The 14717-nt window shown below is 41.4% G+C and overlaps 1 protein-coding gene and 1 long non-coding RNA gene across 2 annotated transcripts; one reads left to right on the top strand and one right to left on the bottom strand.

Moving 5' to 3' along the window:
• Positions 1-1166: 1166 nt before the first annotated feature.
• LOC147058014 (uncharacterized) lies at positions 1167-2256 on the bottom strand. Its single transcript, XR_015065964.1, has 3 exons — positions 1878-2256; positions 1363-1427; positions 1167-1264 (listed from the first exon to the last, which is right to left on the bottom strand). It is a non-coding gene; the product is annotated as an uncharacterized LOC147058014 (long non-coding RNA).
• Positions 2257-2524: 268 nt separating this feature from the next.
• limk2 (LIM domain kinase 2) lies at positions 2525-14715 on the top strand. The gene is made up of 16 exons (XM_085910326.1): positions 2525-2707; positions 2864-2960; positions 6987-7122; positions 9072-9181; positions 9805-9990; positions 10115-10220; positions 10784-10995; positions 11057-11243; positions 11336-11422; positions 11700-11831; positions 12340-12396; positions 12553-12618; positions 12703-12877; positions 12960-13015; positions 13115-13272; positions 13365-14715. Exons 1-16 carry the CDS (start codon positions 2692-2694, stop codon positions 13579-13581), a joined length of 1998 nt encoding a protein of 665 aa, XP_085766452.1. The 5' UTR covers positions 2525-2691; the 3' UTR covers positions 13582-14715.
• Positions 14716-14717: the final 2 nt, after the last annotated feature.

Here is a 14717-nt window from a genome sequence, read left to right as displayed (position 1 = left end):
TGAAATTGGCAGCACTTTTCACCCTGTGCTTTTGTTTTGAAAACATCCATTTTGTTTCAGGAAGTTCTCCTTTCTGAGCTAACTATTAGTCGAAGCTTGTGAACGTAGTGCAGAGCAGTAGAGAAACTAATACGTAAATGTATGCTCTGGGTACTGCAACATACATCGACTTCGTTGCCACATTGAATGTGGAAACGTGCAGCAATTTTTAAAGATGCAATTCTTTTGTAACAACACTGCAAAAATATGAGTTGTTCAACTGGTATGTCGTTTTCTAAAAATAAAGAGCTCAAAAAGCAATTGGAGAAGCTGTGAAAAGGGAAGCCTTTTCAAACCAATAATTGCTTGGAGCTAACATCTATGGTAACCAATCTCTTTTACAAATACAACCGTGTGTGAGAAGGGGGGTTACAAGTGAGACAAGAATGAGACACATGGACAGATGTGCCACATCCAAGGGCGGATGAAATGCCCTACAGTAGCATATGGTTTTGTGGTATGTATATTCATGCTCAAGGTGGTTTACACAAGTTATGGCTTCTTGCAACTGATGCAACAACAAAGCAAACAAATACAGAACTTGCAGATTGTGCAAAACCATTACATGTTACTAGACTTTATTGATCTATTTATTTATGTATTATTATTATTATTATTTATTTATTTAAAATAATTATTCTTTCTGTTTGTTGGTTTATTTTTTGTTTGTCTGTTGTATGGACTTATATATGGCACTTCAAAGTGTTATCTGTTTTGCTTAATTTTCTTTTTGTTTTGGATGTTCAAAATAAAGATATTAATCAATCAATCAATGTAGGAAATTTGTGTAAACTTATTTCTCTAACTCTTTATCTCTCTCTCTCACACACATATATATGGTGCAGTTTTCCGATACAGTTACTTGGTTCATGGCATAAATGTCGATTGTAAGGTAATCCAATTCATGTCACAATAAAGAAACGGAATTTGATTACTTCCAATTACTTTTAGATTACAACAAAATGAGCTAACAAACCAAACATATATAATAAAATATCTGCAATATGTATATGTCTGATCTTTTCTCTCTTACAAATATTTCACGTTTTTGGAATAGGGGAGGATGTAAGACTCAAACCCAGAATCTCAGAACTGTGAGACTGATATGAAAACCATCTGACACACATTTATTAAAGGCTCATCTCTGCAGTGTATCAGTGCCTCTGTTGTTGGTGCCTGCCTCTCATCGGGGACATGGAGAGAGTGGCTCCAAAGGGAAACCCACCTAGCAATTTGTAGATTTGGCACAGAGAGGAAAGCACGATACGAAACGTCATGGAGGTTTTGCAATACCAACATGATGGCCAAGAAACCGCTTTTTACCTTGAGGCTTATTTTTGCCAGATGTCCTTCAGCACGCTGCTCCACCTCCTTCTTGGAGGCACACACTGTGCATATTTGACTCAAAACAGGTTCTACTTTTTCAACAATTTGCCAAGTGTTTGTCATATAGGCAGATACCCTACAAACTTCTAAAGCTAAGCTAATACTACTCTTAAACCGACAAGTTCGTATGTAAAAAAATGTAACGATTCAACTCTGTTTGATTCGGTAGAATTATGATATTTAACATGGCAGAGTTTCTCATGTTTATTAATATGCAACATTTAATAGCTTTCCAAAGACCAAACAGTCCAAGTTGATTAAATTCAAAGAAACAATAAATCATCAGAAATGTGAATCCCTGAAAGAATGATTCTGTCTGAATCTCTTGATTCACAGGACAATGAAGCAATCATTTAAAAATGTAATGTTTTGATTTGGTAAGGGATTTACCGATTCAAATTGTTTTCTGTTACACTCCTAGTTAGGACATTAGAACATAGAAGATTGATTACCTCTCTGCTGCCTTCTTTCAGATTTACAATAACAAAGGTCCTTGTGAGTATGTAGGACAAACATTGATCATCAACTGAAAATTGGTCATGCGCGGCAAAGGAACATTTAACTATGAAATCTGGATGGATGTAGAACAATCTTTAACTCAGAAATAACAACCTTACTCAGACACTGGAAAAACAAGATTAAACGGGTCTTTGATCATCGAGGGTCTAAGGTGCATGTGCCGAGGCCAACTAACAAAAAAATAAAGGTATTTCTCATAACCTTTTGCAAATCTTTGGCTGCCGTTGAGAATAAACTTGTGGAAATAGCAGAATAGAAAATGGACGAACAGATGGAAAGATGGATGGATGGATGGATGGATGGATGGATGGATGGATGGATGGATGGATGGATGGATGGATGGATGGATGGATGGATGGATGGATGGACGGACGCTGCCTGCAACCCGAAGTCAGCTGGAATAGGCGCCCGAGACCATCGTGAAGGATAAGCGCTTCAAAAGACGGACGGAAGGATGGATTCAGACGCGATCAGATTTTACGTTTGTGTACTTTATACGTTTTTCCAGCAGGGGGCACTACTGTTGTTTTGTTGGATTGCTGGCATTCTCCTGTTTTCAGGTACTGTTCCTGAGCACTTCCGGTTTCAGGCGCAGGAATTTGTAGCCAGCATGACGTCAGTCATCCTGCATATCAGTCTTATTTTTCACAGGGAGCTACGAGTCGAGGAGCGTAATTCTACACGGAGATCGCTTTTTTGCATTATGCAACGGGTGTAAAAAGATACCAACGACGCTCGCCTGAGCAGATGGAAGACACTGAAGGTGAGGAGTTAGTTCAGGTTCAAGATGCCGAGAAATGATTTAGATTTGCTACACGAGCGCGAAGCTGCAATGTTTTTCACACAGGATTGCTTGACTTGATTGACTCAAGTGTTACGTCGCAGCAGTCTTCTTGAAAACGAGATTTCTTTGTTGTAGGTACAGACGAATGCTACTGTGCGGGATGTGGAACGAGAGTCCACGAGCCGTTCCGCATGAAGGTTTTGCAGGACATTTGGCACGGCGCCTGCTTCCAGTAAGTCTCTCAGGTCCGCCAGGACCTCATACACGTCTTGCAAGGCACATGTGGGGAGATACCCCAATGGCATGAAATGAACGTATTGTTTTGTGGTGACATTGACACAATACACATCCTTGGTCAACAAGTCACTGTTTTGGTTTAGTCGCAAATGGCCTTGAGGATAATCCAAGAAGCTTCTGTGTCATAGACTAAACACAAATTGACTTTGTCATGATGGGTGATGACAATCTGTACTTGCGCACCAGACTTGAGTCCAGACTGTTCAGCAATGCAGGCTATGTGCTTATTTAAATGATTGACAAAGTGGAGTTGAACGTGGGACTTGCGGTATTTACAGGTCGCGGTTCCATGACAGATACGACATTGAGCATTGCCTAACAAGCACTTTGCACACAGTAACTGATTACCCCTGAGATCTAATCAGAAAATTCTAAGACCTGCCTGACAAACTGTAGTACGAGAATAACTCTGTGAAACTTTCACAATTAAAAACAACAGCAACAACTCTGTTAACTCTAGGCTACAGTCAATTTAAAGTACAAAAGTTTAAAATACAATTTTAGCGATCTTCACAATGTACATTATACTTTCATAAAATCCTTACTTTATAATCTTGTGGACAACTCGTTTGGTCTCAGGGAGACTTTCCAATCGACCCATCCACTCATTTTCTGAACCTATTGAGTTCAGTGTTCCAAATTAAAAAGGTGTGCTATCTCAAAACACTGAAATGACTGCACACTGTCCTTACGCAACCTCCGATTTCAGTCCTGCCAAATTTCTATTCTAGAGCATACGTCCACAGAGCCTGTCCTTGTTTCAGAGGCCGAGTTCCTCTCACCATTGATACTCTCCTGCTGCTGCTTCATTACTGACATCCTAATCCATGATGTCATGCTGTCTGTAACTTCTCCACTTTTGCTATTTTACACTAATGCCAGATCAGATGTGTGTGGTGGATACAGTATTTTTTTTCTAAATGTGCAGGGTTGTTAGAATGGCACCACTGCGACAGTAATGACACACTTGGTCAGAAATTTGTAACCTCATTAGATGGACATAACAAAGTGAGCTAAGCATGCTTTGCGTGATGGCTATTGTCCACACTCTGCCAACGGACCACCTCTACCTTGTATAACATTCTTACACACTGATGTCACTTTTGTTCCAGTCAACCTGGCAGTATTGAGGTCTATACGTAGCAGCACCCTCCCGCACTATGTCTGCATTCCTCAGCTACGATTCAGCGATGGGAGTCTGCTGTCTCAGACGGCGGCCGTGTGAAACCTTTTGTTTGTTTGCTGCAAAGGAAGCTTGCCTGTTCTTTTGGTTTTCATTGGAAAAATAGGTGGAATAGTTTTTGTTGTCGTTTTCATAGCTGCCGCTTTCTTTGGTTATTTGTGTCTAACTTTCTGTTTTCGTGTTTGGATTTAGCACGATATAGGATATTTTTTCTCTTGAGCAAACATATGGGAGGTAGCCTTCATAACAGTCATGCCCTAGATTAACCTGCCTAAAAAAGGAATGTTGTTCCAATTCTGTGTTGTATCGAACTGATTGGTCATTGGGCAGGTCAAGAAAAATGCAATTCACTTTTTGGTTACCAGCCGTTTCGACTCGTTTGCGATCTAAGGAAGAGCCACATGAGATGAGCTGTGGGAAATTGCGCAATACACCAGACTTCCACGATAGCACAAACCCACTCAACAGTAATATTGTGGTCAATACAACACCGGTATGGAATCATAAGTGTAGGACTGTCAGAGTGTTCACATTACTTAAAAAAAAAAAAAAAAAAAATGTTGTCTGGGTCCAGAATCTCTACTCGGACAAATCTTCAAAGCTCAGGTTTGGGCTTTTCTGAGATGTTCTTCTTATGTTTGTGTCTCTCATAGCTCTCCGGTTTCCTTTCATTGACTGTTTTAGTTACACCAATGATGTCAAATCTAAAGCCGAGGGTCAGACTTGGCCCACCACATCATTTTATATAACCCCCAAAAGGAAATCATGTTTCTCATCCGCTTTGTGCATCTTTCCAAAGTCTACCAAAGTTCCAACGTGATTTCAATTTAAATAATGTAGTGATGTTGTAAACATTTTCCTTTACCAAATCATTTTTAAATGAGTTGAACAAGGCTGATATTTTGTTTGACTTTTGATTTCAAAACTAGGAAAACATAACCACAATGTGGCCTGTGACAAAATACTTTTTGACACCCCTGATTATTCAACTAGACACATCCATTGTGACTATTTACATTCATCGAACACATAAAAGTCAACAATTACAGTATTTACTTTTTAAATTTCAGGTATCTTGCCAAGTTTATATTGTGCTCCGTGCACCCTTTAAACGGGGCGAGCGAGCGAGCTACAGACCGTGTGACACAGACTGCAAATAAATCGTGCTTGCGCAAAGCCGGCCGCCACTGGCTGATTTTTACCGCTGGCTCATCCTAAGTGTAGCCATATGTGTGCACGTAAACATGAAAGAATGTGGATCTACAGAGAGAACCACAACCTGAGTTTGTGTCCACTTATTTTTGGCAGTGGATGGAAAATGGGGAGTTAGCCCCCAAAGTCCAGGTCTTTCTAACTTGGACCCTCAGGCAGCAGACAGACATTGGTCAGGAACCTCGAGCAGGAACAGCTAACACCAGATTAAAGTGCTTGAGTTGACATCTTTAAAAGCTTCAATCTTGCCAACTTCATTTTATCGTTAGAGACTCGACTTTATAGTGGAATGACGTAGTTAGATATTATAGTCATAAATTGAAATGAAAGGTCACTGCACCCAACGGGATTACAAACAAGCATTTTCTGTCGTATGAATAGAAACATAATTTTATCACTCATCACGTACTGGAGAAAAATTGCAACAATCCCACACCCTGAGATAACGATCCCATGAAAGGTGAAACGCTCCCCTCAAAGAACGTCACAACTAAAGGTCGTGCAACCTACCACGCCATGCTCCAAACAAAAGAATATACTCGGGCAGGCAGGAATGCAGCTTCAAGGAAATCGGGAATGTTTACTTTGCTGTGTTTTTATAGGCTGGGGTTGTTACATTGTTCGTAGGAGAACCACCTGAGTTTGTTCTGAACACCTTCCTGTTATCAGTACGGATTGAAGGACCTTTCAATGGGCTTTAAGTGGCATAAAGGATAATAATTAATGTTATATCATACCAGTTGGTCGTAAGTTTTCTTTTTTTTCTAAAATTGTTCTCATACACGTTGAATGGATTCATAGCCGTTGTCTCAATTTTAAGAGTAGAACAAGTTTCGTCATAGTATTGCAAAACTGGATATCCTGACGCTGACATAAATGCAAATAGATTAGTTTGAGGATGTGCAATGTGTAAACCAATTTCAATAAGCAGCCCTTCAGTAACCTTATCAGAGTCGATTGTCCTCCGGCATTCAAAGCCGCTGCCCGGTTTTGCTCAACCAGTAAATCTCGTTTATTGAATGTTCACAACCTGCAGCTGCTTCCCTGTTTGCGCTGGTGTGCTTTTTGAATATTTTGCCCTAAACGTATGGGTTCAAAATGTCCTCTTCCTCCAGCCGACACCCTTCCTGGTGACATTATGTGTACAATCGGATGGCGAATTAGCCGTAATTTGCAACTTCCACACCTCTCTTGTAATGCAGCATTAATTGCTTTATTTGAAACCTGGCTTGTGATACTGCAGTACTCCGTGACTGAGGTTGCAGTTATCCTGGATTACAAAAGATTCACACCTCAGACCAAAAGGTTCATGTGGTAACCCAGATAAGAGGTACTCTATAAACAACCCGTTGGTTTCACTGACCTAGCTGACCTGACAACCGGTGACCCCCTTATCAATTTAACACACTATAAAACTTTGGTATGTCAGGCATCAAAGTTTGAAGGCCGCAGATTGCAGCAGCTCTTTCCATCGTCACACTCTTTGCATTTCATTCACTAATTGGTCTTTTAAGGAAATTTCAGACAAAACCAAAAGGCTTACGCAACCTGTTTCTGTCCTCCCAGGTGCTCTGTGTGCTGTGACCACCTGACTAACTGGTATTATGAGAAGGATGGCAAGTTGTACTGTCGCAAACACTACTGGGAGAGGTTTGGAGAACTTTGTCACGGATGCGCTCTGCTCATGACCGGACCCGCAATGGTAAACCTGATACAATTTGTGTACTGCCTTACTACATCCACGTGATTTGATGAATTTATAGTACATCTAATATCGGATATAATGCCTGTAATATTAGCATATATATACAAACTGCCGTCATGTTGTTGTCACTTAATTACCGCTTGATGCTCGCATGTTTTGATTGGAAAAACATCTTAATTTTAACATAAAATAATGTTGAATGTTTTTTGTTTTGTTGCAAACAAGTGGTTGGAAAAGTAACAAAAATTTGGCGCCTAATTTAAGTTGCAATATGAGAAATGTATATTCGATTGATTTGGAAACATTTTCATTAAAATTCACAAGACATTTGTAAGACCTCGTGTTCAGTCTTCTGTACTGAAGCAGCAGCACGGTAGAGTCAACAAAAACGCATTTGGAGCTCTTTATTTTTGTTTGGCGACTTGCTGGGTATCCAAGTGGAATTTAGCTGACGGCCTTGTTTGTGATAGTTAAGTATACTGGTGTTTCTTTCTCTATTTATATTGGCTAGGGTTGTTTTATTCAATAGTGGGTAGAACATAATAGCTACGATAGGCTCCAGCACCATGCATTAAAATGAGTAATGACAAATAAGAAAAAAAACAAGGACATTTCTTGCAGTACACAGAATCAGATCTTAAGGTAATGTTGGTTCCAACCACTGAAACAGCTGTGCTAATATAGTTTATTATTTAGTCAAATCTAAATTAGACTTTTTTTTAAATCAAAGCCTCCGTACAACCCTGAGGCAGATTGTGAGTGCAGCCTCATTTTCTTGGCAAGTGAGTCACAAACAAATAAGTGAAATGTCATACTTGTCATGCTGACATCATCGTCTTGACACTGACTCACAACTGCACTCTCAACTGTTTGTATTTTAAATCTATTTTAATAAGCAGTGGTAAAAATGGATGAGAAAAAAAAAGAAACTTCTTATAAGGCTGGAGGAAACTTGATTGCCCCCACAAACAGATGGAATGGAAGCTGGGCACACCCAGTCAGTCTTGTGTGTGCCAAGTGTGCAAAATTGTCCAGCAGTTTATTTTACACAGTCTGGGAGGATTATACGTAAATAGATTAGTGTTTCATCTGCAACGTGATTAATCAAACTCCAGACATATTGCCATGGATGTTTTTGCATGTTGAAATAGCGCGTCTGAAAGTCGGGTGCAAACTGCAGTGATATGCATCGATAATCAATGTTGAGAAGGTGCAAGCAAAAAGGAGCAATGACAAAGGAGGAAAGCTCTTCTTTACTCAAGTAAATCATTTTGAAACACCAGAAACAAAAATGATCTTAGCGCTAACTTGGAGCCTGTCATGCCATAAATTATTTTCATCGCCTTCAACCTCATTTGCGCCTGCAGTGATCTCTCTAATGTTCCCCAGTTAAAAGACAAATCCATAAAATGCAAAACTCTCTTTTTTTCAATACGGTGCTCTTCATCACTTTCATCTCACTGTGAACAGCGCACGCAAGTGAACATGTGATTTAGTGCCAGAGCCTTTGGGATCTTAGTCGGTCAGGCCCAGAGTATATTTTAGTAGGTGCTACCTGCCGCTGGTTGGGAAAAACTCAGGATGAAATGACAGCTACTTTCTGCCTCGCTCAAGTCTCAACATTACCTTTTAGCGACCATATTTCCTACTGAGACATGAGCTCATCTTGCATGAGCGCAAAGAGCAACAAGGGGCGGCAGCATCTTCCAGAAAGATAAAAGCGTCAACAAGATTCTGCATGCGAGCCATCGCTTTCAGGTGTTGAAAAACGAGACGGAGCGTCTCAGTTGTTCACGTGTCGGTGAGATCATAGCAGATTCCAGACTGGCTGAAACAGAAGCAGGTGTTGTGCCTTGTGTCGGCACTGACGGCAAGAAGTGCTAAGACCATTCTTTTATTGGGAAGGGAAAAACAAAAAATTCAACCACTTGTGTTTGTTATTCCAGGTGGCTGGAGAACACAAGTATCACCCTGAGTGCTTTGTGTGTCTCAGCTGCAAGGTGGTGATTGAGGACCGGGATACCTACGCCTTAGTGGAGCGCTCTAAACTCTACTGGTAAGTCTCGTTTCTAATATTTAATATTCAAAAGGGCCACAATCTATAATATATAAAAAAAAAACTCAATATATAACTTTTTGTTTTTACCTGACCTTACAACTGCATTGGAATATAAACCCACTTGTTTTTTTTTAATTTTCAGTCTTTTTAATTTGACAGTTCCCCTTTGCTGTGTTGGTGTTTTTTTAATACCATAGTGAATTTCTCTTGTTGGTTGAATAAAGTTTCTTTGAACAAAACCTAGAGTAGCAATGATAAAGGTATTGGTAAATTATTAGTAGTTTAAATGAATATGGCATTTTCAGTGGTAAAATATGCATGACATCAAAGTAAAGGTTCTGTAAAAGCACCATTGAATTTTTCATCCATCCACTTAAACAAGGTCAGGTCACGGAGGAAGCAGCCCAACCCTTAACCCGTCATTTCTATTGTACGACAATATTTCGTCATCTCTTAGTGGTTTCCTAAGAATGGATTCGATTCAAAGTCGTCTTCTTCAATCGTAGTTATTTTCCATTACTCCATTAGCGCCGCTCCCTTGAGTGCTGCAATTTGAAACGGCAGCCTGTCGGCGCATGTCATCTCACCCCCCCCCCCCCCCCCCCTGCTTTTGCACGCAGTGGGAAGTGCTACAAGCAGGTGATCCTCACGCCCATGTTGGAAAAGCGCACGTATGATTCCGTCCTGGACTCCCACCCCCATACGGTGACGCTCATCTCAATGCCCTCCGCGGCCAACGGCAAGAGAGGCTTCTCCGTGTCTGTGCTGCGGGACGTCAACGGTTTGGCGAGCGTCCAAGTCAAAGAGTGAGTGGCACTCGAGTTGGTTGCGCACACCTTCTGCACATTACTTATTTATTGATTTCCATCATAGCCTTACGCTATATGTATCCCAGATGTGCTTATACGTGACATTTTTTATTCCCACCAGGGTCAGAGGGATGCTCATTAGTCCCGAGGTACGGAATGCCATCCACGTCGGAGACAGGATCCTTGAGATTAATGGTGTTCCGGTGGGGGCACTGCTGGAGGAAGAGGTGACTTTGCACATTTGCCCATCCTAAAAAGATTCACTGAGGCTTGACATACATTCTTATGATTGTTATGGTTTCATCTCACCTCCCGCAGAAATTCCTTTTGCCCTTTTAGTGTATCAACTGCACGTGGCAGTTTTTGCCATTCCAATCATTCTGCCATGGTTGGTGCATTCTTCAGCAGGGAGAGGGTGCTATGAGAAAGAGCTGCAGTACTTTGAGACGTTGTGTTCTCACAGCCTTACTGTCACACCATTATCACATACAAACATTTCTCTCACTGGTGTTTGATTCTCAGTTTGAATTGACAACGCCGGTGACGTATCGTTTAACAAGTACAGTGGTCCTCTGTTTATGTGCAATGAACTCGACGAGAAGACATTTTTAGCTACAGACATATTTAGCGTTTGTGCCCCCCCCCATCCAGTAGTATGATTGCGATTCAATATGAGATTATTTTTTTCAAGGTCCTCTTATCATGTTTTTTTTTTTAATTTTGAAATACAAGCATCAAATACATCTTAATGATCAAATCTAAATGTTGAGGCACCTGTTGTTTTGTTTAGGTGGATGACCTCATTCATCGCACCAGTCAAACATTACAGCTGCTTCTCGAGTATGACCCGGTGAGGCAACGTTTGGATCGGCTCCGATTGGAATCGTCCAGGAACGACCTGGGAGTCCCGGCGACCTCCCGCATGCGCCTGTCCTCGCCATCAAACGCGGTCCTGGAAAGGACTGACTTGGACCACAGCACACTGAAGAGGAGATCATTGAGGTTGGTCTTGGGAAAACTACAACCGTATGGTTGATGTAAGTGACCGTGTTGTCTGTTTCAGACGGAGTAACAGCATATGCAAGTCCCCCGGGCCGAATTCCCCCAATGAGCATCTTTTCATTACCCGAGATCTCGGACGCTCTGAGTCTTTGAGGTCGTCCAGTAGCTGCTCTCATCGCATCTTCAGGCCGTGCGACCTCATTCACGGCGAGGTTTTGGGAAAGGGCTTCTTTGGACAGGCCATCAAGGTTCCACCTCAGTCTCTTCTCTCCTAATGACCGATTTCTCCTTGGACTATCAAGAAGTTGCAAGCACTTGTTTTCTTTTGCTGGGCTGGCAGGTGACTCATAAAGCCACAGGAGAAGTGATGGTGATGAAGGAGCTGCTTCGCTGTGATGAGGAGACCCAGAAAACTTTCCTCAAGGAGGTAATGAGTTGCAGGAGACCTGCTCTTCCTCACAAACAAGACAGTCCATTGTGCCAACCTGTAGTTTTTTTCCCTCGTCTTCTACAAAAAGAGCGCCACATGTTCCAACAATGATGTCTTTGTTTTCTGCTGCATGCAAAACATTATTTCCGCTCTTGTTATAAAGACGTTATTTGGATATTTAATGTTTGTTTTCTCCTGGGTCAAAGTTCACTATTAGCTGACTGAGATCATCTTCACCTTTTTTTTTGTTGTTTTTTTCCTTACCAATCTTTAGGTGAAAGTCATGCGGAGTTTGGACCATCCTCATGTCCTCAAGTTCATCGGCGTACTGTACAAGGACAAGAGACTCAATTTGATTACGGAGTTCATCGAAGGAGGGACCCTCAAGGACTTCATCAGAGACACTGTGAGTTTAGACTAGTGATGTGTTTGCATTGTTTAAATAAACATGAAAAATTGAAGTGATAAAGCCACAGTTTAGTTTGCATTATTATTGCAGTCTGACTTTTTTTTTTAATGTTTTTGCCACACTAGAAGAATTTTGCGAATGCATAAAAGACTGCAAGTCTTAAGTAAGTTAACAACAAATTAGACGAACTGCATTTCACATTACTTCATTCATTTGCCTTAATTTTAGCATAAGCTTAACATAAAATACCAAAAGATCCATGTACAGTAAATCAGATTTTGTTTTTTGTAATACATTGCTTGAGTTTGTCCAAATTACATGGGAAGTGGACCTTCAAAAACTATATATGTTTTAAATTGCAAAAAGAAAAAACTAATCAGCGTCGGAGGCTGGAGACGACAGCAAGTTTTATGTCATGATGAAAATGTCCTTTTTATGCTCAAGCTTTTCTTTGCCAAGCCCTTGCAATTATATTTCCATTCATATTTGTCTTTTTTCTTAACAGGATCCGTTTCCATGGGAGCAAAGGGTGAGCTTCGCAAAGAGCATCGCGTCTGGCATGGTGAGTCGGCCGTGTGCATTTTGCAGGCACTCATTGTAATGTTGGTCTGGTGCAATATTTTCACGTGGGTTTACTTTCAAAGACAAATCCTTGTGTATTTTTGTGGAAGTTGTTTTCAGTCTTCATTCCCCCCCCCCCAAATATCTTTTGTTTCAGTCCTACCTTCATTCTATGAGCATCATCCACCGAGACCTCAACTCTCACAACTGCCTGGTTAAACTGGTAGGTGACAAAATATTGGAAGCACATTCCACTCACAAATTCCCAAGTTCAACGGCATTGGACTCCAAATGAATCTGTCAACAGGACAACACTGTGGTCGTCGCTGACTTCGGACTCTCCCGACTCATCATAGAAGAGAAAGTGAAGCCGTCATCTGAAAAGAACTCCACCAAGAAGAGGCTGTTCCGTCGTAGTGACCGGAAAAAAAGGTATACCGTGGTTGGAAATCCCTACTGGATGGCCCCGGAGATGCTCAATGGTGAGTTCTGTAACAAACCACTACTTTGGTGTCTGTAAAGGGTGAGCGAGGTTGCTCAATCCCACAATTGCTTTGGTTTCAGGTAAACGCTATGATGAGAAGGTGGACATTTTCTCCTATGGAATTGTTCTTTGTGAGGTGAGGACTGACAGAATGAAATGAACCTTTTTGGCCCTGGTTTGAGTTAAATATTCACTTGTCAATTATGGACCCTCACCCGCCTATCCTGTCAACCAGATCATCGGAAAGGTCTACGCAGATCCAGAATGTCTCCCCAGAACTCTGGACTTTGGTCTCAACGTGGGAAAGTTTGTGGAGAAGTTCCTCCCCGAAGACTGTCCACCAGCGTTTTTCCCGCTGGCTGTGGCGTGCTGCGACCTCACACCAGACAACCGGTGAGACACCGTCTGAAATAATCACCCCCCCCCATAAGTGATATCGAAGTACCCCTGGTATAGCAGCACTAACATTATCCTCTCCTTTCTAGTCCTCCTTTCCAGAAGTTGGAGGACTGCTTCAAAGCTCTGTCCCTCAACCAGGAGTTGGGCATCCCTCTCCCATCCGAATTAGACGAACTCCATCAGAGTCTGAGTCGACTCCACTGGCCCAAAGACAGTTCCTCCCCGGCGCCCAGCCCAGATGAGCCCCAATCCCCCAAAGCGGCCCCCTCGGACTGCTCCGGGACGTCAGACAACGGTACTTAGGACTTGGCCCTTCTTCTCGAGCCACGTCTGACCTGCTGCACCAATAACACGGAACAGCGAGAGGGAAAAACATCCCGCCGGGGCGCTCTCATTTCAGCGTGTGAGTGAGTGTAGGATGCATTTCAGGACAACAGTCGTTACACATGCATTTAATGCGTGCAGTTCTTTTTCTAATGTTTACGGCGCAGAAATGCAATAAGCAGCTCGATCGCGGTCTGGTTCCAAACACAAACTCCACCGCAATTTGATGAGTCAGGTTTTTACAACACTTGGCGTTTCTGCCATTGTTGATGAAATTCAGTGATCAGTTTGCCCAGCAGAGGGAGCCCTTCTTCCATCACTTATGCAGGCAAGGGGGATGGACCGCTCATTCAATTCCATGCAAGGTTGTTGCTAGATGTTTGCACTTTTGACATTTTTTTGTAGCAGTTTCTTACATATTGTTTGCCAGACCCAAGTCCTGTTTTCCGTATACTGTACAGTACCTGCTGCTTTTAGTTTTCAAAAAGGGCTTGTTGAGACACTATGACCTTCAAAACTGTTTTGTACAGAACTGGAATGTTATTTTTGCATCCATTTTAGTGTGGATATTGTACATATGGCTCAATATGAGGTCTCTTTTTTTTCTTTAACGGAAACTTAGATTTTAGACATTTCAGTTGACTGTAGGTGTTGATTGATTAGCTGGTTTAGTAGCCTCAAGGTACTGACAGCTGTTACCCACTGATATAATAGTTCTTTAGAGAATTTGTATTTTTTAGGGACAAAATATAACTTTCTACCCAGACAATACAATACGTCAATTTATATGGCTCCTCAAAAGAGTGACATTAACAAATGTTCACATACAATTTCAGACTTGTAGAATTTATTTAGACAGCACACATTGTGTTACTATTTCGATAGTTTACCTTCTGGATTACTGTGATGGTGTTACTTTGTGACAGTCTTTTACACTTGTTGGAGTAAACAAAAATGATGAAGCATCACTGTTTAATGGTGTTGGTCATTAGTTATAGTGTTAAATGTGATTCTTTGTTGACCACTGACTTGTTTCTGTTTTTAAAGTTGTGTACTTACAAACTAGATTCGGTTGAAGTTGGGAAACTGTATAAAATGAAAATAAAAACAAAATG

Source organism: Syngnathus leptorhynchus, chromosome 4 (genome assembly GCF_054491065.1).
Source record: "Syngnathus leptorhynchus isolate UIUO chromosome 4, UIUO_Slep, whole genome shotgun sequence".
Classification (NCBI taxonomy): Eukaryota; Metazoa; Chordata; class Actinopteri; order Syngnathiformes; family Syngnathidae; genus Syngnathus; species Syngnathus leptorhynchus.
The sequence above is the reverse complement of the archived record's forward strand: the minus strand, read 5'-3'. Positions and strand labels throughout refer to the sequence as shown.

Coding starts and splice junctions, on each gene's coding strand:
- limk2 (XM_085910326.1), top strand. Junction 9,182..9,804: donor GAGCGCTCTAAACTCTACTG/GTAAGTCTCGTT, acceptor TTTTGCACGCAG/TGGGAAGTGCTACAAGCAGG. Junction 12,397..12,552: donor AGAGCATCGCGTCTGGCATG/GTGAGTCGGCCG, acceptor CTTTTGTTTCAG/TCCTACCTTCATTCTATGAG.